This window comes from Balearica regulorum, chromosome 22, assembly GCF_011004875.1.
Source record: "Balearica regulorum gibbericeps isolate bBalReg1 chromosome 22, bBalReg1.pri, whole genome shotgun sequence".
Classification (NCBI taxonomy): Eukaryota; Metazoa; Chordata; class Aves; order Gruiformes; family Gruidae; genus Balearica; species Balearica regulorum.
Genome location: NC_046205.1, coordinates 7,218,853 through 7,243,625, shown reverse-complemented (window position 1 = coordinate 7,243,625; position 24,773 = coordinate 7,218,853). Strand labels below are relative to the sequence as shown.

Genomic DNA, 24,773 nt, shown 5'->3' with positions numbered 1-24,773 from the left:
CGGACGCCCATGTCCCCTGGCCGGACGCCTGGGTCCGCTGGCCGCAGCGCTCGGCGGCAGGGCTGGAGTGCCACCTCTCGGGAGAGCCGGGAGAGAGACAGCAGGCAGGCAGGCAGCCTCTACTCCAAATTTTAATGAAACAAATAAGTTAATAAGTTAATCAAGTGAGGTAACTACCGCTGGCCGGGGAGGTCTGCGGGGACCAGCCAGCCCCGGGGAGGGTCCTACGAGTTAGTTCCTGCGTGCGGCTGCGGGCAAAGCTCTCGCATGCACCCTCGCCCCGTGGCCGGGCACCCACGGCACCCGCGCACCATCCGCTGCCTGCCCACCCGTGGCACCCGCCTGGGGGCACAGGCACCCCCGGGGCGAGGGGAGGGGGCCGGGGTGGTGCAGGAGCAAGGGGGAGGCTGGGAGTGGCACTGGCCACATGCACTAACGAGGCAAGAAAAACAAGCAGGGTCGGGGGTCCCCGCGGTCGGGAGCGGACACGTGGGGGGCTTGGGAAGGAGAAGTGCAAATCCCACGGTCCGAAGCCCAGCGAGGGGCCGTGCCGGCAGCGAGGGGCGCGGTGGGTCCCCACCAGCCCAGGTCAGATCCCAGCACCGTGGCCACACAGGAGTCGCTGCCGAGCCCCACAGGGCACCGAGACCCCCGGGACCCCTGGCTACGCGGGAGCAGGCGCCAGCCCCGGCTCGGCAGACTTTGGCACTACCACGACTGCTTCCAGCCTGGCTCAGCTCAGCGCTGCGGGACTGGAAACCGGACCCAGGGCTGGGGTCGGGGCAGCAAACGGGAGCGGGGCAGCACGGGAGCTGCCGTGGCTCTGCTGCGAGTGGCATGCAAGGAGGCGAGGCCAAGACCACCCTGTCCCCACCGGGCAGGCACCCCCCGGGCCCTGTCCATGCTCCCCAGGCCACAGAGGGGACGAGGACATAGGGAGGGACAAACTGAGCACCACAGGACCCGGCAGGGAAGGAATCCTCTAAGCAAGTGCAGGGGCTGGGACACGACAGGGAAGGATGCTCCTCGGGGACCACTGCTCCCATCGCCTGTGCCTGCATCCCTCTGTTCCCCGCAGCCCCTGCCCAGCCCCGTGAGGACAGGGCCACCCTTGGGCAGGGGTTTGTCACCCGGCCCTGAGCCCCCAGGGCACCCAGCCGGGTTCCCACGGGCAGCAGGATCCAGCCCTGTGTGCTGGTAGGGTGGTTTGCTTATTGCCTGTGTCCCCACGGGTTGCTCTTCCCGGGGGTGTTGCATATTAAGACATTATTGCATAAATATATATATATATATCTCCTATATATATATTGCCCTGGGAGCATGCACGGGCAGGCAGAAGGCTCTGCTGTGCTTCTAGAGGTGCAGCCTCAGCTGCAGCGCTGCAGCCCTGCGAGCAGGGAAATGACCCAAGCAGAGGAGGGTGAGGGGGGACAGACCCCTGCTCCCCTGCCCGGGGGGGCCCCCAACGCTGCCCGGACCCCGAGCGACGCAGGTAAAACCACACCGGGTTGTGCCCCAACGCCCCTGCTCAGCACCAGCAGCGGGAGGGAGATGGAGCCTTGCATAGCTGGTGGTGGCCCCGGCTCGGCTCCGGGGCACCAGGCAGGACCCTCCTGGGGACCTGGACATCTCCTGAGGGCTGGGGGGTCCCTGCCATGGCTGGGGAGCACTTGAGGCCCCAGGACCTGGGGGGTCTCACCCCCCCAGGAAGGGCAGGAGCATCCCGCAGTGCCACGGGCTCCCATCGTATCCCCAGAGCAGGCACCCTGCTGCAGCCATGCCCCCGCAAAGGAAGACTTGTTTCAAGCAACAGGGCGAGGGACGTGGCTAGACGGGGCTGGGCGATGCCACGCTGCTCCCACGTCCCGGCATCCCATCCTGCCGGCTGCGTGCTGGCAGGATCCGTCCCGCTGCCTCCCTGCTCAGTCCATGTTGGCGCTGGCCGACCTGGAGATGTTCAGGGTCTGGGCAGAGACCGAGATGTCCTCGTGGTCCACGGGGCTGTGGTAGTCGGAGGTGATGTCGGGCTCGCAGGGGGGCACCTGCACGGCGGCCAGGCTGAAGGAGTTCATGGAGCCCTTGCGGAGGCACTGGGAGTAGAGGCCGAGCAGCAGGTCCAGCTTGTGCTCGATGGACTGCACCTGCAAGGGCGGGCAGGGCTGAGTGGGTCCTTCCCTGCAGGGAGGGGTCTCGGGGGTCCCGGCTCCCCCGTCCCGCAGATGCCGAAGGGACAGCGACATGCTCCCCGGCGGCCGTTCCCTCCTGACCTGCCTCTCCACTTTGACCACGCGACCCATCATGCTGAGCTCGTCCACCAGCTCCGTCTCCAGCGCCGGCTTCTCCCCCTTCTCCCGCGTCTTCTTGTCCGTGGTGAGGGCCCCCCTGCCCACGATCTGGTCCACGCTGGTGGCCGGCGGGAAAGGAGGGGACATGGCCCGTCAATCCCAGTGGACCAGAGGGCGTGCAAGACCGCAAGGGACGGGGACGGGCTCCTGGGACGTGTCCCACCCACCGCGATGGGCCAGCACCCCTCCCAGCGGGCACGGCTAGCGGTGGGAGACCCAGGGGAGCCCAGAGCCCCCCCTGCCACCTTCAGGGCAGCTCACCGCATCTGCAGGCTCTTGATCCTGCCCAGCATGTCCAGGTGGCCGGCCGAGTACTGCTCGATGACGTCCTTGACATCGTAAGGACGCAAGGTCTCCTTGAACTTCCTCTTGGCCACCAGGAACTTCAGGATCCTGCGGGGACACCCGGGCTGGCTGCAGGGCACTGGGAGGAGCAGGGGCACCTGGGGGCTCCACACTGGGGGGGGCGAGGGGGAGCGCATGCGCAAAGCACCGAGGCAAAGCACGGTCTCCATGGGGGGCTGAGCCAGGAGCTGGCCCTGCTCCCTGCCCGGCTTGGCCACCGCCACGGGCTGGACTGGGGACCAGGGCTCTCTGGACACGTCTGCTCATCCCCGAGGGCTGCGAGCTGCAGAGGAGCTGGGGACAGGAGCACGTACGTTGGGGGACACAGGAGGGGACGGTCTCACCTGACAGCCCGGATGAGGGTCTTCACCGCCGGCATGATGTCCTCGAAGGTCAGGTCACAGTGGGAGCTCTTCTCCTCACCGCTGTCCTCCGGCAGGCAGTCGGCTGTGGGTGCAAGGGTGGGTGGCAGAGACCAAGGGCTGTCCCCCTGTGACCCCCAAAATGCCCGCAGCCCCCCAGCCTGACCCCGCAGCCGGGGCTGAACCCCGCCAGTCCCCGCAGCTTACCCTCGACCGGGGTCCGTGGCTTGAGCCTCAGGGATGCGCGGAACCGAGTCCGGTCATTGAAGCTCCAGCTCTTCTGCACCTTGGTGGGGCTGGAGGCCTCGGGGATGTCCTCGGTGCTGGGGGAGCGGTGCAGGGGGGGCCCCAGGTGCTGCCTGCCCCGGCTGCCCTGCCGCTGCGAGCTGCTCAGCCGGATGCGGTCCTTGATGCCCATCTTGTTGCTGCGTGGGAGAGCAGGGTGGGCAGCGTCAGAGGCGAGCAGGCACCGGGGGGACGGGGATGGGGACGGGGAGGGGAGCGGATCCCCACTGCGGGCGTGCACGGTGCCCACCGTGGTGGGTGTGAGGATGGGGGTGGCCGTGCCGAGCTCACGGAGAGCCCCCAACACGCAACGGGCACGAGCCAGCCAGGCCAGGAGCAGGCGGTACCGCATGCCTCTGCGGGAGCAGCTCTGGGGTGACTCCTTTAAACACCATTCCCCCCCCCCCCCCCCCGAGAGCAACGAAAGGAAGAGACAGATGGACAGGGAGAGTGGGGACAGCCCGCTACGGCGATGGGGAGGACACGCAGCGGAGCTGCCGGCAGAGCGACCGGCCCCGCAGGGAGCAGCCCTGCTCCTGCCCCAGCCCTGCTGGCACCGGGCATCCTTGGGCACCCAGCCAGGCCCCTTCATCCTCCTCCTCCTCCTCCAGGCTTCACTGCCTAATTCAGGCTCTGCTCCTGAAACCAGCCGCTCCGCTGGGTTGCGGGGGGAAACAACAGGCATTGTTTATATAGGACCTACACAAAAACATCATCTGATGCTGCTTCTTGTGTGCTGTGGGACCAGGAGCACCCCTTGGGACATGCAAGGAGACCCAGCAGATGCACAGCCCCATGAGCAGAGGAAGCCGAAGCTGCGGAGGACACGGAGCAAACCCCACACCCGCTGCACAACAGGGTCCATGAAACCCCGGCGTGTGGGGACCCTCCCGGAGTCACAGGGCAAGGCAGGGGTACAGGCAGGGCACCGGGCTCCCAACCCCTCCCCAGGCAGGTTGCCGGCAAGCTGGTCCCAGGCAGGCAGGGCTGCCACAAGCCCGTGCAGCTGGCAGCATTCGGTGCTGCCGGGCCATGCCGGAGGACTGGGAAGGGCTGTGCCCAGGGGGGTACCGGGCTGCAGGAGAGACGCGCGATGGGGTTTATCCAAGTGCCTCAGTTTGCCGTTGTTGGACTTGACAAGCCCAGCACAGCCAAGGCGCTGGGCTCATCCGTGCTGCACGGAGGGGGAAACTGAGGCAGGGCCCACCGCGGGAGCCGGCGGGGGCAGCGGGGCCATGCACAGACCCCCTGCCCTGCGGCAGGACGACCCTTTGGCCTCTACCCCCCCCCCGCCTCACCCTCCCACCCTGCAGCCAGCAGCCAGCCCTGCACGGTGCTCCCCGGCCCTGCGTGGGCAGCCGGGACGCAGTACCTCCATCTCCACGTGCCCCATGTCCGCAAGAGCCTCCTCTTACCATTAAAGATGGGGCTGGAGGGTCAGGGCAGAGACACAGGAGAAAACGAGAGTTAGCCTGTGGCCGGGAGGGAGCGGAGCATCCCGGGCCACCGCATCCCCAATCCCCCGGGCATGCCCGCACCCCAGCACGAGGATGCAGGGTCCCTGCCCGCCGCTGGTGAGCATCTCCCGCTGCACCGGACCCGACCACGGGACCCCCGCTCTGCTGTGGAGGCAAGAAGCATGAGCAAAGTTGTTTGTGTAGGTCCTGCATAAACACTAATGCCTGCCCCGCAGAGGGAAGTCCGGTTTCTCAGCGGCGGAGCTCTGCAGAAATGCGGTTTGGTGACGGCACGGGGTGCCGAGCAGCTGAACGGTGACAACCCTGCAAACACCGCCGGGGCTCTGCGGACCCCCGGCCCCTGCCCACTCGCTGTGGGAGGACGGGACGGGGGGGTGAGAGGCGGCCGGGGGCAAACGTTACCTGAGGCGTAAGCACTTGTGGGGCTGCACGTCCTCCTCCTTCCAGCTTGGGGTGAATGGGGGGGCAGAAAAGGGTCAGGGGGAGGTTGGGGGGATGGAGAGCAGGAGGGTGAACGGGAGAGGGGAAGAGAGAGAGAAGATGAGATGTTATGAGAGGTGATGCATGCGGAGGAGAAGGGCGGAGGCTCGGGCCCCCCCCGGGCGGGATGGCCGGGGGTTGCAGTCCCTCCCGTCAGCTCCCGGCTGCTCACCAGGAGACCGAGCGCAGGCCGTTGCTGCGCGGGGATGAGCCCCCCAAGCCCATACTCACCTCGGGGCTGGTGGGGGGAGCAGGTTCCCCTCAGCCCCACGCCCACAGCGGGACAGCCGCAGCCCCGCGGCTCGGCACATCCCCCACACCGCACCAGACCTCCCGCAGCCCCGTCTCCGGCATCACAGGGGAAACTGAGGCACGGTGCAAAGGAGCAGCGCTCCCTCTCCCCACCTAACCCTGACGCTGGCCCAGGGCCCCGCGCTGTGCTGATGTCGCAGGTGGCGGGCCAGCGGCCACGGTGGCCACGCCGGGGTCTCCGGGATGCTCTTCGGCCGGAGGGTTCTGGGGACGCGGTGCACGAGCAGCCGCTGCCGGCAGTACGGCAGCCCCGAACCATCTCACCTCAGCTCAGCGGCACGGCACCGGGGTGGCTCGGCATCGCTGCTCCCCATTGCCGCGGGCACGGGAAACCCGTCTCAGACCACGGGAACCGGGTTTTGCTCCTTGCTCGGCCCAGTGGCAGGGCCGTGCAGCTCCAGCCCCGCCAGGTTTGCAGCGCGGCTGTTGTGGGGCCGGTTTTGGCCACTCTTGGTTCCCCCGTGCAAGGTCCTGGTGCCGTGGCCACATCGAAAACGGCATCGAGGTGGAGCTGAACGTTGCAAGAGGCTTCACGCTGTTACAACAGCCCAAAGTCCATCCGCGGGGACCAAGCGCGTCCCCTCTGGAGCTGTGAGCGACACCGGCAGCCAGCGGCAGAGCAGGATGGGTGCCCCGGCACGGTGCTGGGTGGGGAGCGGGGCCGGGGGCTGCTCCCCTGGGGTCCAGGCTGGCGGTGACGGGCACCACGGTGGCACCACGGGTGGACACAGCCGAGCAGAGGAGAGAGGGCAGAGAGGAGGGAGAACGCGGGGCCGTGGGGCTGCACCCTCCTACCTTTCCCCTGAACAAGCGGCAGGGCTGATGCTTTTCTGGCCAGGGGTGAAGGAGTGATAAGGCGGTGGGGCTCCATCAGGCAATTTTTTCACCTCTGAATTCCTAAATCCTCCGTTGCGGACTCGGTGCAAATGCTCAAACATTAGGACCAGCTCTCTGAGGTTGGGGTTAAATAAAAACATGGAGAAATTAAACTTTTCAAAGCAAATGAGATGAGCAAACCAAGGTTGAACAGAGCCGGGTCCTCCTCTGTGCAAACCAAAGCAAAACCAGGCAAAACAAGAAGCAAAAAACAGCACTTTCCTTCAAAAGACAGTTTCTTAACAGCTCTGACCGGTGGTGCCGGCAGCGGGTTGAGCCAGCAGCGGGTGCTGCTGGCACCTGGGGATGATGGTGCTGGGGAGGGGGTGCTGGGAAAGGGTCCCACAGGGGCTGCCCACCGGCAGAGGGGTCGGACCGTGCCGAGAGGGATGGTTCAGGCAGGATGACCACCCTTGCTGCAGGGTGGGGACACGGGGACCTGCCACCATCCGATCTGGGGGTCCAGGCACTGCCGGAGCCCCGGCAGGGATCACGCCTGGCCCTACCCCAACTCCCTGCTGCAGGAGAAAGGGCTCCCGGCAGGGCAGGAGGGGCTGGCGGAGCCCCCCACGATGTCTACGCCAGGACAGCCCGGCACCGCGCTCGGCGGTGATGTGCGGGAAGCCGGATCTCCTCGGGGACAAGAGGGACTTGCTGCTGCGACTGTTAAGAACCCTGTCTTTGAAAAAAGAGCGAAATGGAACCGTGAATTTGTCATTGCAAAGAAAGACAAGGACGCGCAGGCAGAGGGCAGGGCTGCGGCACACCGCATGGGCTCGGGCGTGGGGACCGCACGCAGACCCCGGTGCGCTCCGTGTGATGGGAACACACAGCTCATCTGGGAAAGCTTCGCAGAGACCTCGATCCACCCGTGGTGGCAACATCCTAGAGACCACAGGAGGGGACAGCGCTGCAGGGACAGGGCTCAAGGCTCCCTGCCCGACCAGGTCCATCCGCTCTGCCGCTGTGCTCGGAGCCAGCTCCCGGCCAGCTGCAGCTCCATTGCCCCGGCCGTGAGGTCCCTGCGCCCAGCGGCACCGTCCTCTTCCCTGCAGCGAAGGCTATGGATGGGGCGAGAGGGATGGGGTGGGATGGGTGCTGTGGGCTGGGGGGGTGGGGAGGGCGGAGGAAGGCGTTGGGTGTTCGGCAGACGCTGCGCTGGGGCTCCAGCACCCCGGGGCTGAGCAAGGCGTCTGTGCTGCTCAGCCCCACCGAGCCCTCGGCAGCTCCACGTGGCCCCTCGTGGCAGGGGCTGCCTGGGTCATTCTCCAGCCTGGGGCCCCGCAGGGACCCCCCGGGAACCCCGCAGCCCTCACCCACACCCTGCCTACCTGAAGGAGGGCAGGAGGCTGTCGTAGTAACACCACGTGGCCGTCAGGTACGCCCGGCTGATGTCCGTCGAGTACAGGCGCCAGGCAGCCTGGACGGGAGCGAGAGCCCGCGGGCATCGGGATCAGCCCCTGCGGGGTCAGGAGGCGAGACCCCCCCGCCCCGCGCCAACCCCTCCATCCCCCTGGGCCACCGTGGGCAGAATCTGGCCCAAGGCTGCCAGATTTGGGGTCAGGCATTTGGGTCCTGCCTGCAGCAGGCAGGGACAGGCAGAGCAGACGGGAGGGCAGCAGAGCGTCCCTGGGAAGGGACACGGCAGGACGCGCCAGCCCTGCGCTACCTGGATCAGGTTCGCCGCCGGAGTCCGCCTCTTCTCAAAGTGCTTCTGCCGATGCTGCTCCTGCACTTTGAGGGCGAAGCCGGAGCCCAGGATCCCCTGGGGACAGGAGGGGACAGGGTCCGTGGGTGCCAGCCACATCACCACCGCCAGTCAGGAGAGAGATGGGGACCCTCCCACCGCAGGGGTGGATTTTTGCCCTTTCTCCCCGATTTCTGCGGGGCAGGAGGCGCAGGAACCCTCTCCCCGGTCCTACTCACGGCGGGCAGCGCAAAGAAGGAGATGCCGAGCAGGGCGAAGCCAGCCGCCAGCATCCGTCCCAGCCACGTCTGCGGCGTCTTGTCCCCGTAGCCGATGGTGGTGAGGGTGACCTGCCCGGGGGCAGAGCAGGGGGAAGCCTGGAGGGAGCTCCCCCCCCACTGCCCCGTCCCACCCTCCTCGTCCCCTCCCGGGGCCGGGGGGCCGCGGCAGCTGAGCTTACCGTGCCCCACCACAGGGAGTCGGCGTAGGTGGCAAATTGGGCATTGGCATCCTTCTCAGCCAGGTAGACGAGGAAGGAGGCGAAGATGAGCACCAGGAAGCCGATGTACCAGGCGGTGATGAGCTCCTGCCAGGGCAGGGGGGGTGAGAGGGGCTTGGGGGGGGGCGTGGGGAGCCGTGCCAGGATCCCGCATCCTCACCTTGCTGTGGGCGTAGACGACGGAGCCCAGCAGCTTCCAGGTGCCGCCGCGACGGTCCATGCGCACCATGCGCAGGATCTGCAGGAAGCGCATGCTGCGCAGCGCCGAGGTGGCGAAGATGTTGCCCTGGGTGCCGGCAGCGATGACGGCCACTGAGGCGATGAAGACGATGAAATCTAAGGGACAGCGAGGGTCAGCGGCGTGGGCTTTTCTCAAACGCCCGTGGCGTGGGTGACACTGCCAGTCCCCAGATGCCCGTGCCCCCCCAAGCCCCCCGGTACCTATAACACAGAAGGGTTTCCTGGCAAAGCGGAAGCGTCCCCTCCAGCCCCGGTAGCGGCAGCAGCAGCCGGCTGCCCAGATGCGGATGATGTACTCCATGCCGAACACCACGATCATGACGAACTCCTGCCAGGGGGGGGGAGGGAGAAGGGGGGCAGGAGGGTGAGGTGGGGAAGGCAAGGGCAGGATGGCGCAGGGGGCTCAGCTGGGTGGGCGGCTTGAAACGCTGGTGCTGGGGAGGGTGCAGGGGGGAGCGTGGTGTCTCCCCAAGGCCACCTCCCTGACACAGCCCTGGCTGGAGCCATCCCCGGGGAATCAGGGCAGCGAGACCGGAGCCGTGGCCGTCGAGCCTGTCTGAGCAGCCTGGCTCTCCTACCTGTGCCAAGCTCACACCGAGCTGGGTCCTTTTCCTCCGCCGTCAGCATTGTCCTCCTACCTCTCGTACAAACAAGCCCCCGTTCTGCTTACTCGTGGGAAAGTCACAAGGACCTTCCCAATTTAGTCTCCATCACTCGGAAGAACTCCAGCGTCAGCCGTTTCTGACAGTTTGGGGGAAAGTTGCCTTTTTTAGCCCCTCCTGCCCTGCCTTTTCCAGCGGTTTACGCCTCTCCGCACCGCGGAGGTCCGGCTGCCGTGATGGGCCACCCCGAGCCGTGGGGACGCCCGCAGCAGCCAGGCCACCCTGCAGCTTCTCCCCAACGTGCCGGAGAGGTTGCCACCATTAACACCAATGATCGGCACTGAAATCCGGACTGGGGAAGGGGTCGGAGGGGTTTTGACCATGATCTTGTCTGAGCCTCTTGGGGTGTAATGCAGGGACGGGGAGTCAGAGCGACAGCCCTGTTCCCCACTTACCAGGATGAAGAGGCACTGGTTGGCCAATTTCTGGTGCTCCTGGATGGTGGAGAAGACCGACAGCACCAGGCAGCTGAAGACAAGGAGGAATCTGGAACGAGAAGGTGTCGGCGCAGGCATCGGGGACGGCCGGGGGGAGCCCAGCCTGCAGTGCTGGTCCCCGCTCACAGCCCGTCCCCCCAGCCGAGACCTCCACGGCTGCGGGTGAGCCACCGGGGACACGGTTTGCCCCTAGATGGTGACACGGAGCAATTTGGGAGCCCACGAGCAACGCCCGCGGGTGCAGAGGCAGGGCTGTGCCTACAGCCTGCCCGCCCCGAGGCTGCCCAGGGACTGGGACACCCAGTGCAGGCAGCACCTCCCCGGGGACCCCCTCCCGCCCCCTGCATCCCTCCAGCACACTCAGGACGAGCTCTCTGCGTGGTGCCCCCCAAGCCGCACGGTGCCCCCCAAGCCCCGTGCCCAGAGGGAACATCGCTCCCCCTGGTCTCCCCTGTGACGGGGACCAGCTCTGCGTGGCACCCGTGTGCCAGCCCGGGCTGGTGGCACAGCACGTCCCCGGGCAGCCCCACAGGCATCCAGGAGAAGGACCAGGCTCCAGTGGCCACGGGGCTCAGGGCCAGGCTCCGCCACAGCCCTGCAGCCTCCGCTCGGGCAAACCAACCGCTAATTAAAGGCGGGGAGGGAGACGGGGGGTCCCACGCCACCGCAGGGTGCTGCTGCTGCTGCTGAAAGGGGACCAGAGCTTCGCCTGACTGTCCCCAGGATCGCTGCCACCGTGGGGACCTGCCGGGGGCACAAGGGCCACCCGGGAACAGCCGACATGGGAAAAGAGTTAACGGGGAGCTGCTCTGGGGCTATTTGTTCCCAAGAGCCGGGTTAAGGTACAAGGGGCTTTGGCCCATTTAAAATAAGGAGGGGAAAAAAAAATAGACTCTGAAGCCGAAGCAAATGAAACTCCAAAAATACATTTTTTCCCCTGATCCAGCGATTCTAAAAATAGAAAGTGGAGGGCTTGTGCCACCAGTCCACGTGACGGCGTGCAAAGGGCCACTGCTCCGCTGGAGCCGGCTCCGTAACGGCACAGGGGGCTCCGGGCACCCGCTGGGCACGCGGCCCCACGGCACCGCGGGAAGGTGCTGCCAACAGCACCGGGACGGCCAGGCTGAGGCCAGCAGTGCAACGAGGTGGCCCTGGCACCCTGTCCCCAAGCTGGTGGGCACCCATCCCGCCCCCCCCGCCCCAGCACCATCTCCCCAGGGTGCGCAACGGGGGACCCATCAGTGGTGCTCCAGAGCGTGCAGGGGGCTCGGCTCGGGGCGATGCTGCCCGACACCCGCTCGGGAGCGCTTTCCTGTCTCCTCTTGTTGCTGACGTGGAACTTTGGAGCGGAACCGGCTGCCCGGGGCAGCGGGAGGGTGAAACCAGACCTGACCCGCACGCCTGCCCCAGCGGGACCACCCGGGCCACGAGGACCCGGCCCAGACACTGAGCACTGGGGGTGGGGGGAGCCGAGGGGCCCCCCAAGGCTGAGCACGGCCTGGGGACGCCCGCCCACCGAACCCACAGTTTGTGCCGTGTAGGGCTGGGGGCTCTGCAAACCTGGGCATGGCGTGAGGGGGCTGCCGAGTGCCCCATGGCCGTGGTGGGGCGAGGGGGGGCAGCACCCAGCTCAAAATCCAGCCTGAGGGGACAGGCGGGTCCCCCTCCCCAAAACCACCAGGAGGGGAAGCTGGAGATGGGACTGAGGGAGGAGAAACCCCAGGAACGGGAGAAGGGCTGGATCCAGAGCAGGGAGAAGGGAGAGCCGGAGCGACACACCACGTGCCAGCTACAGCACCGAGGGGGCCGGGGGTGCCGCAGCCCCGACGCTGCGCTGCCCTCGCTGCAGCGGACGATGCTCTTCTCCCAGGCGCTCCCCAGCTGCAAGGCAGAAGGCTGGAGCCAGTTCCTTCTCCCTCTGAATTATTAATTGAGCCCCTTTCCTCCCGCACAGCAGTTCTGCCGTTAACTCCTCCGGCAGCCGACGGCACAGCGGTACCCCCGTCCTGCCCGTGCCGGCAGGGAGGGCAGCGGTGCCGCGGGCAGCGAGCACCGAGCAGGTCGCTGGGTCTGAGGAGCAAAACAAGACCTGGCTGAGCGGCCCAGGGCAGAGCCTTTCTGCTTTGTGCATCATCAGCAATAGAGATTATACAATCAGGATTTATCAGGCAATTACATGGGCAGCGAAGCACAAAGCAGAAGAGAAGGCAGAAATCTCCCAGCCTGCAAAGATTTGTGCCTCTCGCCCTGGATGGGCAGCGGGGAGGGGGGGTCTCCGGTGCCTGGACACACGCTGCTCCTGCGGGGACGTGCTGTGGGTGGCCCTGCCTCGGGCGAGTCACCGCGCCTCTGCGCCTTGCCGGAGCCCCACTCGTCCCCTGTCCCTACGGCAGCACCGCGAGCAACGGGGCCGCTCGGCCAAGCCGTGCTGCGGGAGCAGGGATGGAAACCCGCACCCCCAGGGTTGGGGATGCCTCCCGCCCAGCCAGCCCCCCCCGGCATCCCAGAGGGTTTGGTGAAGGGTACGGGCATGTGAGGCCCCACAGGGCTGGCTGGGAAAGAAACTTTCTGGGAACACATCACCTGCTAGGAATTAACTTGTAAAGCCTGGGCAAACACCCGGTCCCGGCTGCCGGCAGCGCCTAAGCGGCTTAGGGAAAGGCTCAGATGCCTGAAGGCAGCTCGGCGAGCCAGGAACCAGCCGTGCCCCCCCCGGCCCCCCCAGCAGCTCTGCCCCACACCGAGGGCTCGGCCGACCTCCCCATCAAACGCCGCACGGTGCTGGCAGTGCCAGGCTCCCCGCTGGCATGCTCCCCCTCCCAAATTCACCGCTCTTCCCACCCGCCACGCAGGGCTAAAAAACCCCGAATGCTGCCAGGGAAAATGGGGATGGGGCAGAGCCGGCGGGGCAGGACCCGACGGGAGCCTCGCTGCCTCCCCGCTCCCCTGCGCCGGGGTCCCGCGGGACGGAGGGAGCAGATGCTGTTGTTGCTGAGCCGGTGCATCAGCTCTTCCCAATAAACCTTCCATCGCCAGCCCCCACCAGCCGGCAGCCCCCTCCGTGAAGGGGGGCTCCCGCTGCAGCCCAAACACCTCCCTGCACACGTCCCCGCGCAGGAGGGGACACGCCGCCGGCAGCCTGGGCACCGGGACGGGGCCCCTCCGGCCGCTCTCACCCCTGCAGAAGCAAAGCCTTTCCGCAGGAACACTCCTCCCTAAAATAATAATTAAAACCCAGCGGGGGACCCAGGTTGGAGAAGGCGAATCTCCTCACATTAATCTTCATTAGAGCCGACTTTGCCATATGCTCCTGCCCGCACCGGCAGCGCGGTGCCGTTGGAGGAACAGGTGAGCCGGGAAAGCTGCTGAGCGCAGGGGAAGCGGGGCCAGGTCAGCCCCGGCCGGCGAGGAGCAGCGATGGGCAAGGGGGCACCAGCTGGCTCCCAGTGCCTGCCCGAACACCCCCGGGGCAAACGGGCTGCACCCCGGTACAGCCTGGGCAAAGCCACGCCGCGGCACCTTGGCACAGCCGGTGCTGATGGGACCGTGATGCTCAGAGCCTGGGCAGCGGGACGGCCCGGCCAGGCTGCGTCCCCCAGCACCAGCAAGCAGTCGGTGTCCAGGCTGGGAAGGGGGGTGATGCTGGGCACCCCATGGCCCGGCGGGGCTGGCTCGGCCCCCGCTTCGCTCTCCCCCTGCGAGAAAGCCCCGAGCCGGGGGCGCAGGCAGCGTCAGGGAGGCTTGTGCCGACAGCCCGGCAATAACTCAGCGGAAGGAAAATACCACGCGCCATAGGATAAACAGCTCAGTCAGGGGAAGAGTGAACAAACAGCCTCTGCCGAACGGCACGGCTCCCTTCCCCGGCCGAGCCTGGCCCCATCGCGGCACTGCCAGGTCCCCACGGTGCTGGGCAGCAGCGCCGGGTGCCCAACTGGGCTGTTCGCCCCCGGCTGTGCTACCACGAGAAATGGCTGTTTGGGCCAGAACTGCCCGAGCCCAGCGCCGATGGGGATGGAAGCAGGGATGGGGATGGTGCTTCGCTCTCCGGCCTCCCCAGCCCACGAGGTTCAGCTCCCTGAGCACCGTCTGCCGCTGTATAAACAGCGTGTCTTATAAATCCCCCGTCCCTCGCCCCAGCAGCCTTTCAGGAGAGGTGGAGCAGGCGGCCTGTCTGCTCCGGGGGATATAAATAACCGGGGGTGTAGCGGGCCTGTTTGCGCCCGTAACCATGGCAGGGTCTGTCCCACACCACGCTCCTGCCCGCGCCACGGAGAAGAGAGGCAGAAAAGCACCGAGCGTTTCCCCCAGGTCACCCGGTCAGGCCAGAGCTGGGAACCCAACCAGCCCCGCCGCAGCAGCAGCACCGTGCAGGGCTCCTGACCGCGGCACCGCAAACCCCAGCACACGCTCAGAGCCCGGCCCCGACCCGGTTACCGGTGCCGGGAGAGGAAAGGTGCTGAGAGCCCTCCTCAGCCCCAGACCCAGGGGTACCGGGGGGGTAAGGCAGGACGGGGAGTCTCCAGCGCCCTGACACAGGCTGCAAGCAGGTTGGGATGAGGAGCCCGTCTGCAGGCTGCATGCCTCCTCCTGCAGCCCGGCAGCACCCACGGCAGGGGCCCGGCAGCACCCACGGCAGGGGCTCCAGATGACGTCCCACACCGCACGGGAGCTGACAGCCCCAACACCTTTGTGCTTCAGCAAGCGGGAGCCAAAGCCTGCAGACAGCATCGTCCATCACCCTTGGGCTGCACACGTCTGCACCCCCGTGTCACTCAGTGCCCCCCAGCACCCCGGCCCCACAGTCCCCACGGGGAGCACGGTCACAAGGCTTCTGCGGATGCTGCCAAGACGCTCACACAGAGCAGCCGAGATAGTTTTGCTCTTGAATCATCTGGCAAGCAGTTGGCTTAAGGAGGAGAAAAAGAAAACCAGCGTGTTTTCAGATGCACCTCCCGTGCCCGATGGGCCACGCACCCCAGGAGAGGGATCAGGGCCACCCCCAGTCTCCAGCATCTGGGGACTCTGCAGGGGACAGGGGACCTTTGGGACACAGGGACATGAGTGGCCCCGAGAAGTCGAGACAGGCCAAGAGCCCAAATCCGTTGCACGGAGAGCAGAACACCCACAGGCAGAGGTGGCAGGTCCGGGCGCTCGCTCAGCCCCACTCCGACCATCATCCCCCGGGACTGCTGCTGTGAGGGGTAAATAACTGAAGCCCCTCCAGGGCATCACCTCCGCACCCCCCAGCAGCGGGGCTGCCCCCATCCTCACCAGCGGGGCCAGCCAGCCCCGCACACCCAAACCAGCACCTCCCGCTCTGGGCTGGGGGGTCTGACAGGAGTGGCAAGAGGGAAAATGGGGGGGAAAAAAATAAAGAAAAAAAAAAAGGGAAGAAAAAAAAAATCAATGTACAGTTTCATGTTGCACCAAAGCCGCTTAATTTTCTGCCCCAGTGGCACCACACCAGGCTGGGGAAATGCTGTGCCGGCTTCTCTTCCCGCTGGCATTGCCCCCAAACGCAGCTCCCGTTTCAAGCCCGGGCAAGGTGAGCGGGGCCGGCCCCGGGAGCAGACCCCCCGATCGAAGGGCACAGCCTCGCCAGCCCGTTTCATTTTGGCCACGCGAGAGCAGCAGCCAGGTAGGAAGCCACCAAACCAGCCCCTGTGGGCGATGCCGCTGACAGCGAGTTACAACCCTACGGCTTAATACAAGAGGTTTTCACCAGGCAGGTGGTGGAGAGCCAGCGCCCAGCCGGGGGGGAAGCAATTTCCCTGCAAACCCTCCAGGGCTCCAGCCCAGCAACCAGCCTCGGGCGGGCTGGCGAGGGCCCGAGCTGGAGCTGCTGCAGGCACTGAAGACGGCGGCAATCCCCAGCATGGCGGGGGAAGCGCTTTCCCGCTTGCCAAGTGGTGATGGAGGGATGCGGCGAGATGGGGGAGCACGGCAGAGCCACCCACCCTGCAGCAGGGCCGGGATGCAGCGGAGCAGCAGCCCTCTCCCGTCACAGGATGCCAGCACGGCGAAACTCCAGGAGAGAGCGGCTGCCAGCAGCCTGGTCCCTGGCCGGAGCTGGCCGGTGCACGGGGGGGACCCGCCAGCTGCTGCCCTGCGCCCGCTGCACCCCCACCGTCCCGCTGCCCCGAGCCAGCGGGCATTCCCCGTGGCCCTGAGGCGCCCAGCCAGCCCCGAGCAGAGGAGAGCCCGTGCCTGGCATCGCCCACCCAGTGCCGAGCGGGCTGGGGGACTGCTCCGGGGCTCTGCCAGGAGCTGCCACCCCTCTGCCCCCCTCAATGTACGTGGGCACCCAACACAGCGGGGGTGGGGGTGCCGTGGGACAGCCCGAGGGATGGGCACCCTCCGGGCTCTGCGCTCCTGTCTCTCCCTTGCCCCAGCGTGACGCTCTGACAAGGTCACTAAACCCCCCCATCAAGAGCCCCCAGGCGAGATGCTGCCACCAGCAGCGGGCAGGGGGGGCGTCCGGCTGCATGGGGGACGGTGTTTCAGGCAGGGGGTTGCAGGTTGGCACTGGCACTGCTGGCTCAGGCTTCCCTAATTTCATAGAATGGTTTGGGTGGGCAGGGACCTCACACCCACCCAGTGCCACCCCTGCCATGGGCAGGGACACCCTCCACCAGACCAGGTTGCCCAAAGCCCCATCCAACCTGGCCTTGACCACTGCCAGGGAGCCAGGGGCAGCCACAGCTTCTCTGGGCACCCTGTGCCAGGGCCTCAGCACCCTCACAGGGAAGGATTTCTGCCTCCCATCTCGCCATTCCCCCCCCACCCCGAGCTGGACGCAGCACTGCAGGGGGGTCTCAGCAGAGCGGAGCAGAGGGGCAGAATCCCCTCCCTCGACCTGCTGCTCACGCTGCTGGGGATGCAGCCCAGGTCAAACTGTTCTTTCTGAAAGCGTTCCTCTAGGAAATGGAAAAGTGCTGAGCTGAGCTTCTGGTGCACCCAGCAGTTTCATAACCATCCACACGAGCTCCCAGACCCCGGTTTCCATCGGGGCAGCAGCATCGAGAGCCACTGGCCACGTGCAGGGGCTGGCAGATGGGGAGAGGGTGCCAGCGAGCCCGGCTGCAGGGACAAGCGGCAAAAAGCGGTGGGAGCAGCTTGAACGGGCAACCTGGCCAGTGCAGCTCCAGGCTGCAGGAGATCCCTGGGCAGGGCAGCCCCCGGCCGACGGGACCCCCAGCCCCTGGGGCCGGGCTGGCAGCGGTGCCCGTGCCAAGGGCAGAAGCCTGCAGCAGCTCAGCTCTGCCTGGGTCGGTCACCGACAGACAAACACAACAAAAGGCAGGAGCTGGGTATGAGAACAGCCCGACCGTTTGCTTAAGAGGAAGAGATTGGAAAAGGAAGGTTTTATTTTGCCTTCGGGCTGTAAAGCCTTTAGGTTAACGCTCTGGTCACACTCCCAGATTTGCTCTGTAAGCTCCAGAACTAGAAACTCTCATTTCAAGAGGGCAAGGCACAGCCTTGCCAGCCCGGTGAGCCGGCCGAGCCCAAGCATGTCTCCGCGGCCCTGCCATGGTCAGCACGGGGTTAGAAGGGACAGGGCTGGCCAGCCAACACCACGCACCCTTACACCTGCACTTTCACACCGTCCCCTTCCCGCAAACGCTGGCGCACTGGAACCCACGGGGACACCCAGCACGGGGGGCTCTGAGGGGCTGCGAAGCCGTGGCAGAGCCCAACGGCAGCTCCGAGCCCCCGCAGCCCGTTGGGCAGGGCTGCAGGCAGGTGCCGGGCAGGGCTGCAGGCAGGTGCCGGGCAGGGCTGCAGGCAGGTGCCGGGCAGGGCTCGGGGGCTGCAGAGACGGCACCAAAGCAACCTGCAAGGTGAAGCAGCACCAGCCCAGCCCGGAGCAGGCGCTGGGGACGGGAAGCTATTTGGGATCAATTTGCCGACAGAAAGAGACTGAACTTGTCCAATAAACGGTATCAGCTCAGCCCGGCTACGTGCTCCCAGACACTAAACTGCTCAGGGGAGGGAAGCGCTTCGCTTCTCAGCGGGTATTTCCATTTTAGCAGTTTTCAGCCCTGTCTCGGAGCCAGGCTGCTCGGGGGGAGGCAGCACACGGCCGTGACTCAGAGGACGGGTCCTGTGACCAACGCTGCCCCAACCTTGGGTGACCTTGGGCCATGGGCTTCAGCTCCCCTATCTCGGTCCCCAAAGCAGGGGTAACACCCTCTGCTTTTTAAAAAAACCAGTCCTCCTCTATTGAGGTACATAAATCATTCCCAAAAACTTCAATACCCAGCACTGCAACAGCTTAGCAGCTCCCATCTGCTGTGGGAGAGAAAAAACCAAAACTAGAACCAACTTTGAAGAAGCCAGAAAGGAGCAATATCTACAGGAAAAGTTTCACAAAACAGACCTCCACACCTTGGCACCCACTGCGGCATCTTCCCACAGGCTTCGGGGGGGGGGTCCCTGGCAGGACTGGCTGCCCTGCAGCCTACCTCAGCCGTAAGGCTAAGTGAGCAAGCGAACACAGACCCTTCCCGACCCACTACACGCTTAAGACGTTTTGCTCCTGCTATTGACTCCCCGTCGGGTCTATCCTCGGCAGATGAGCCTGCAAGAGCCCCGCTCTCCCCGGCAGAGCGGTGCCGCTGGCCCCGCTGCACGTCTTGCCCACGCCGGGCAAAGCTGATGTCCCAGAGGTGGTGGGAGCTGGGAGTCGGGCACGGCTGGGGTGGCAGAGGATGGCCCCGGGGCTCGGCGGGCTCTGCAAGGGGAGCTGCTGGGGTAAAACACACCCAGGTCAGGAGGAAGAACTGGTGCAGGACACTCGGGCACACACGCCTCAGCCGTGAGATGAGCAGGGGCATCGCTCTCCCAGAGCCCAGCGAGTACCTACGCAAAAGAGTCCGACCCCCCTCCCCTAGCAGGAGGTTTCAGCTGCCCTTGTTATTAATTCCTTGCAGGAAAAGCTCTTTCGAGGGCAGTATTTGCAACGTAGGTATTATCGCCAAAGCGCACTGCGGGGGTGTCGGCAGGCGTTACAAATGGGCCCCGGGCTCCTCTCCCAGCTCCCCGGGGAGCTCAGGTGCCCTCTTATCCAGTGACAAATTCATCCTGCCATCTCGATGTGCTAACTTAGGCAAGACCCACTTTCCTGCCTCTTAACGAGCTCCAGCTCGCACACCCCGCTAACGACTCAGCACCGCGTTCCTGCTCCTGGAAGCAGAGGGAGAGGCAGTTTTTTGGCTCATGCTCTCAGAGAGGGTCTGTGCCCAGCCGGGCCACAGCGCACACGCGTGGCACACACCAAGCACACATGAGGCAAAGGGGGAACACACCGCCATCCCCACGGCTATGGCTGGGTAGGGAGCAGTGGTGTCCCGGCAGTGTCCCAGCAGCACAGCCACAGCAAAGTGGGGGTCCCGAGTCAGGGCAGGCAGAGCGACCCCCCAGCACGGAGCCTCCCTCCCTCCCTGCAGCCCCCGGGTGCGTTACAGGCACCCCAGCTCTGCAGCCCCCTTACAGCCCCCCCGAGCAAACAAGCCCAAGGGGCTAAATTTGGTACTCGGCCCCAAACTGAGCCCGCGCGTCTTGGAGAAAGATTCTGCTTTGTAAAATCCGCTGGATGCCCAGGTCCGGCGAGGAAAGCCGGAGCAGCGCCGCACGGACCGGGAAACTGCGTTGAGCCAGGGCAGGGAGCAGAGCGGCTACTGGGAGCATCCCGGGCTCCATCTCTGGAGAGGGATGTTTTAGTGCTGGGGATCAACAGCAGCTGCGGCCCCAGAACAGGAACAGCTCTCGGGGTACAGCAGCCGCTGCCGGCTTGCGGCCTTTAACCAGGGACAAGAACACCCGTTCCCATCCGGGCACAGCTCCGGGGTGCTGGACAGAGAATGCTGCTGCGTCCCAGAATTACTACAGGTACCCAAGGGGACCGGTGCTGTCACCCCTTCAGGGGACTTCTGCCCTTGAGGGTCCTCCCAGGCTCCGAGCCCCCAGCCGGGACCCCGGGCAGGCGCAGCGAGGGGACAGGGGCAGAGCGGGACGGTGACCGGGCTCCGGGCAGGTGCCGGCGGGAAGGGGCTCACTGCACCGGGGCCACCCCGGGGACCGAGTCCCATCCCCGGGGGACGCGCTCAGCTCCTTGCACCGGAGCCGCGGGTAAGAAGCCGCCGCTGTGCTCAGCCCCCCGGCACCCCCGCTCCCCCCCCCCGGGCCCAGCCGGTGCCGGAGCTCCCCAGCGCGCTGCTCCCACCGCACCGGCACCGGGAGCGGGCACCGGGAGCGGGCACCGGGAGCGCGTCCTCCTCCCCCCCCCAAACGCTCAGGGAGAAACTTCTCCGGTGGAGCCCGGGGGGCCAGTGCCCGGGGCCGGGGCTCGCCTGGAGCTCCTCGCTACTCCTCCCCCGCCGCCCCCCCGGGACCGGCCGCCCCGGGGCCCCGCGGGACGCCGGTACTCACATGAAGACGTGGTAGACGAAGGCCCACCCGCGGGGCCGCTCCAGCACGTTGTACAGGCAGTTCTGCAGGCGGCGACGGCAGCAGCGCGGGGGCCCGGCGGGGCGGGGGGCGGCCCCGGGGCGCGGTCCCGCCAGCAGCCCCCGGCGGCGGGGCGGGGGGGGGGTCCCGCCGGGCGGCCCCGCGCCCTCGGTGCGCACCCCCGTCAGCGCCGCCGCCGCCCCGGCCATGGCGCACCGCCCCGCTAAGGCCGCCGCCGCCCGCCGCATGGCCCCGCCGGGGCCGGCACCGCGGGACCCCCCCCCCCCCCGCGCCCCCGACCCCGCTCCTGCTGCTCCGGACGGCGGCTCGCACCGCCCCCGAGCAGCCCGGTACCGCTGCCCGGTGCCACCTGCCTTTAGCTGCCGCCGCCGGGCCCTCCCCCGCCGCCGCCCCGCCGGGGCCGGCCCGCCCCGCCGTACCTGGCCCCCGCCCCCGGGGCTCCGCCGGGACGGGGCGGATGGGGATGGGGATGGGGATGGGGATGGGGATGGGGATGGGGATGGCGGGGGGACGCGGGGCCGCCCGCAGCAGCAGCGGCGGCCCCAGGATGGCGGAGGGGCAGGGGCACTGCTGGCTCCCCCCGCTGTCACCCCCGGCCCGGCTGGGGGGACCCTTCCCCACGAGGTCCCTGGGGACCGGGGGCCTCCTGCTGCCCACAGCGGCGGGCAGGGAGGGTCCTGGCCACGGGGCGTGGGGCATCCCAAACCGCGGGGCGTGGAGCATCCCGCGAGCGAGCATCCCAAACCAGGCGGCATCGGGCATCCCTGGAGGGAGCATCTCTGGAGCGAGTGTCCCTGGGCTCCAGGCACGGAGCTGCCCAGGCACGAGCTTCCCGAGCCAGCCGGCACCAAACCTTCCGGCAGCCTGGCAGCGAGCACCCCGGGCCAGAGCATCCCCCCTTCCTCTCCTTTGCTCTAGGGCCAGGAATTGCTGGAGGCACCGTGGTTTAGAGGGACACCGAATGCACCCAGAGAGACTTCGCGTTGCCTGGGAAGGGAAGGGCATGGCCTCGTCCCCCCCTGCCAGACCAGGAGCCCTGCCGGAGCCCGTTCCCCCCGGGGTCCCCGCAGCGGGCACAGCTCACCCACACCCACACCTATCCATCCTCTGCGGACTCAGCTTTGAGCTGGGCTCCAAGCGTCTCTCCCAGCCAGCACCCACGGCTTTTTGCTCCTCCACCTCATTCCCCTCAGCTCTGCAGGACCTCTCACTAGGAGATCAGGAAACCGAGGCGTGCTGCTGGGCATCCCCCTTCCAAGCAAGCCGGGGGGCGGAGGTGCCCCGTCCCAGCTGCGCCCACACGCTCTCTGCGCCTTTGCAGAAGCTGGGTCCCCCCCGCCCCGCACGGGTGACCAGGGCTCGTGCTCCTGGAGAGGAGAGCAAGTTAAAGGCTTTGGTCAGTGAATTATTTAACGGGGCGGTTGGAGATCCTGGCACCGGCGTGGGCCCTCGTGAGCACTGCGGTATTTGGGAGGTCTTGGGAAACATACACAATAAATAGACAATTTTATTTACTCAGGCACAGGGGAAACGGTGCTGGTAAAACCCACCCCAGGAGCCAGCCTGCAGACCCCCACTCTGGGGACACCTCTCCCTCCCACTGCCACGCGAGCCCACGGCAGGGAGATGGGGATGAGAGCTGTGTCCGTGGATGCTGAAATCCCATAAATCTGAACCAAATTGTCTCCAGTGAATCCATGGTGTCTCCACGATCCCCTGCAGCCCCTCTGAACGTGCTCCCAAGGGGACGCAGCCCCTGGAGCGTGGCCCCGGCTGCTCACAGAGCCCTCCAGCACGTCTCGCCCCCCCCAGCAGACGCTCCCCGCAGCCAAGCCACCGCAGCGGGAGCACCCTGACCTTCATCCGGCTGCCGTTCGGTTCAGCGTATTCCCCTCTGTCGCAAGGTTTAGGTTTCACCTGGTGATTGATTAAAGGCTCCGGGCTGCGGAGGGGGCAGGGTTAAGGTGACCTGGAAAGGACTTCCACCAAGGTGGGTGCTCCCTTGAGAGAAGTCAGGGAGGTGGGAGTTGTTTTATTCCTGCAGTTGCTTCACAGCTGGATGGGGAACATCCAGGCTGATGTCCCAGGCTTGCCAGGGAGGCATGGGCAGAGCTGTGTTTGTAAGCGAAGAAGAACTGCTGATTTTTTTTTTTTAAACAAAGACGTCACTTCTCTAAATTGTTTGCTGGGAGAAAGCGTGCTACCACCACCCACCAGCCACCCTCTCCCATACAGTCGCTTTCTGGTCTCCTGCATTTTGCTGTTGCAGGTCAGACCCCGAGCAGCCCCCCGTAGTGAAGGAACCTTTGCAAGGCTGCGGGTGCGGCCGTGCGGGGCCAGCGATGCCGGTTGCTCCCAGCTGCACTGGGCACCCGGGGGTGGGTTAATGGGAACGCGGAGCCGGTGCTGAGCTGGTGCTGTGCGTCACCCCACATGGGGAAGTGGCAGATCCCATTCGCACCTTGTCACCTACCCAGACCCTGGGAACCTCCATCCATCCCGGGGCTGGTTTCAGGATGGAGCCGGGGAGTCTGAATCCACATGGTACCGACCCAGCCATCAGAACCAGCGGAGGTTTCGGGAAACCGTCCTGGGCTTTGCCGGCTTCACCCCTCGCCTCTCTGGGGTCCCACAGAGCCACTAACGTCCTCCGGCCCTGGTGAAACTTTAGAGAGGATTTCCGAGGCCGGGTGATGGCGAGCGGGGAGGCCTGCGTGCTTGGAGCCTGCTGCCCTCTTGGGATTGCAGCTCAAGTTCCTGGCACGGACAGGAGGCCAGGATTTGCATCTACAGGATTTCCAGTAAGTTTTGCAGTCCTGGTATGCAGCTGCAGGGCTGCCGGCTGGGGAGAGGGGACCGGGGGGGAGCCGGGGCTCATCGCTCGGGCATGGGAACCGGAGCAAAATCCCAGCCTGGCTCCCTGGATGGGGGGATGCTGGGGAGTCCTGGGCAGAGCTGGGGAGGCATCACGGAGGGGAGGATGCACCAGCCCCCCTCTGTGCGAGGGAGCCTGATTTGGTGCTCGGTGGCTGGGACAGGCTGAGCTGGAGGGAGGTGACCTTAGGGGGACCCAGGGCTGCTGGCATTGCCCCGGGAGCCGGGCGAGCGCTGGGGACAGCCGGCAACGCTGGCAGCGGCGCACGAAGGGCTGCAGAGCACCTGCTTCTGCTGAAGGCTTGGCCTCCGCCCAGGGCAATTAGCTCCTGGCGTCGGTGCCCGCAAACGCTCTGACAAACAAGTGACTGGGATGCCCCGGCCTCACTTCGGAGGGCTCCAACCCTCCTGCCGCCGGGCACGGGATGGGGACCCCTCCGGGCTGGGGGCCGCAGGGCTGCGCTGCCCCAAAGCCAGGGCAAAGCCCCAGCCCGGGTCCCGGCGCTGCTGCGGGGCCGTGTCAGCGCTCGCCTGCCTTGACCCTGAGCTCGGAGCGACGCCAGCATTGCCGGGAGCTGGGACTCGTCCCAGAGCGGCCCCACGGGAGGAACAGGGATGCTTCCGCCTCGCTCTGCCCCAACACCGCCTGCGCGGGGAGCGGGACGGGTCAGGGACCTGGCTCCTTTTCCCAGCTCCAAAGGCGAGGAAGGAAGAACGGATGAGGACTTCCAGAAAGCTTTGCACCCCCGGGCTCCGGGGCGCTGGCTCAGCAGCCTCAGGATGGTTCACAACCAGGTCCCTGCGAAGACGGAGGAGAGTCGCACAGCGGTGGCAGTGGAGAGGAGCCGAGGAAACACGGTTTGCTGGCACTCGCTGCAAGTGGCCCCCCAGAGCATGGGGCAGCTTCACCCGAGCACTTTTCCCTACGTAGCCGGTGGATCTCGCACCCGGTGGCCCTCAGGGCTCCCGGTCCCCACGGCGGCAGCGTGACCTTCACCGCAGCGAGTTTTTCCATGGCAGAGGGTGGCCAGATGCAGCAGCCCCGGGGAAGGGCAGCCGTCAGCAGCCAACCCCGCAGTAAACTGAGTGGGCCAGTTCCCAAGCGTCAGCGGCTCAGCGCTTGCCCACACGGGGGGTTGTGCTTAGCTCATCACCCCCGAGGAGAAACGGAAACTGAAACCGCTCCTTGGGAGGAAAGCGCTGCTTCCTCATCAGCTTTCATCCCCCGGGTCCCTGGAGGTGCGGTTACCCCTGCCACCTTCACCCATCGTCACCTGCCGCGGTTGCCACGCAGCCTGGTGGCACCCGCCGAGCTGCCCGCAGAGGGTCCGGTGTCCCTCCCCACGGGCGCCATGGCTCGCCCAGCCGCTCGGGGAACGCGCGTTTCCTTCTGCATCGCCCCACGCCACTCAATTTGTCAT

The 24,773-nt window shown here is 66.5% G+C and overlaps 1 protein-coding gene across 1 annotated transcript; it reads right to left on the bottom strand.

The window, feature by feature from the left end:
- Positions 1 to 1,158: 1,158 nt before the first annotated feature.
- Positions 1,159 to 20,801, bottom strand: KCNQ4 (potassium voltage-gated channel subfamily Q member 4). The gene is made up of 14 exons (XM_075773695.1): positions 20,440 to 20,801; positions 9,967 to 10,057; positions 9,111 to 9,237; positions 8,830 to 9,005; positions 8,631 to 8,756; positions 8,410 to 8,520; positions 8,153 to 8,248; positions 7,815 to 7,903; positions 6,403 to 6,558; positions 3,260 to 3,477; positions 3,035 to 3,137; positions 2,607 to 2,738; positions 2,268 to 2,403; positions 1,159 to 2,141 (listed from the first exon to the last, which is right to left on the bottom strand). Exons 1-14 carry the CDS (start codon positions 20,703 to 20,705, stop codon positions 1,923 to 1,925), a joined length of 2,046 nt encoding a protein of 681 aa, XP_075629810.1. The 5' UTR covers positions 20,706 to 20,801; the 3' UTR covers positions 1,159 to 1,922.
- Between the last annotated feature and the right edge of the window lie 3,972 nt (positions 20,802 to 24,773).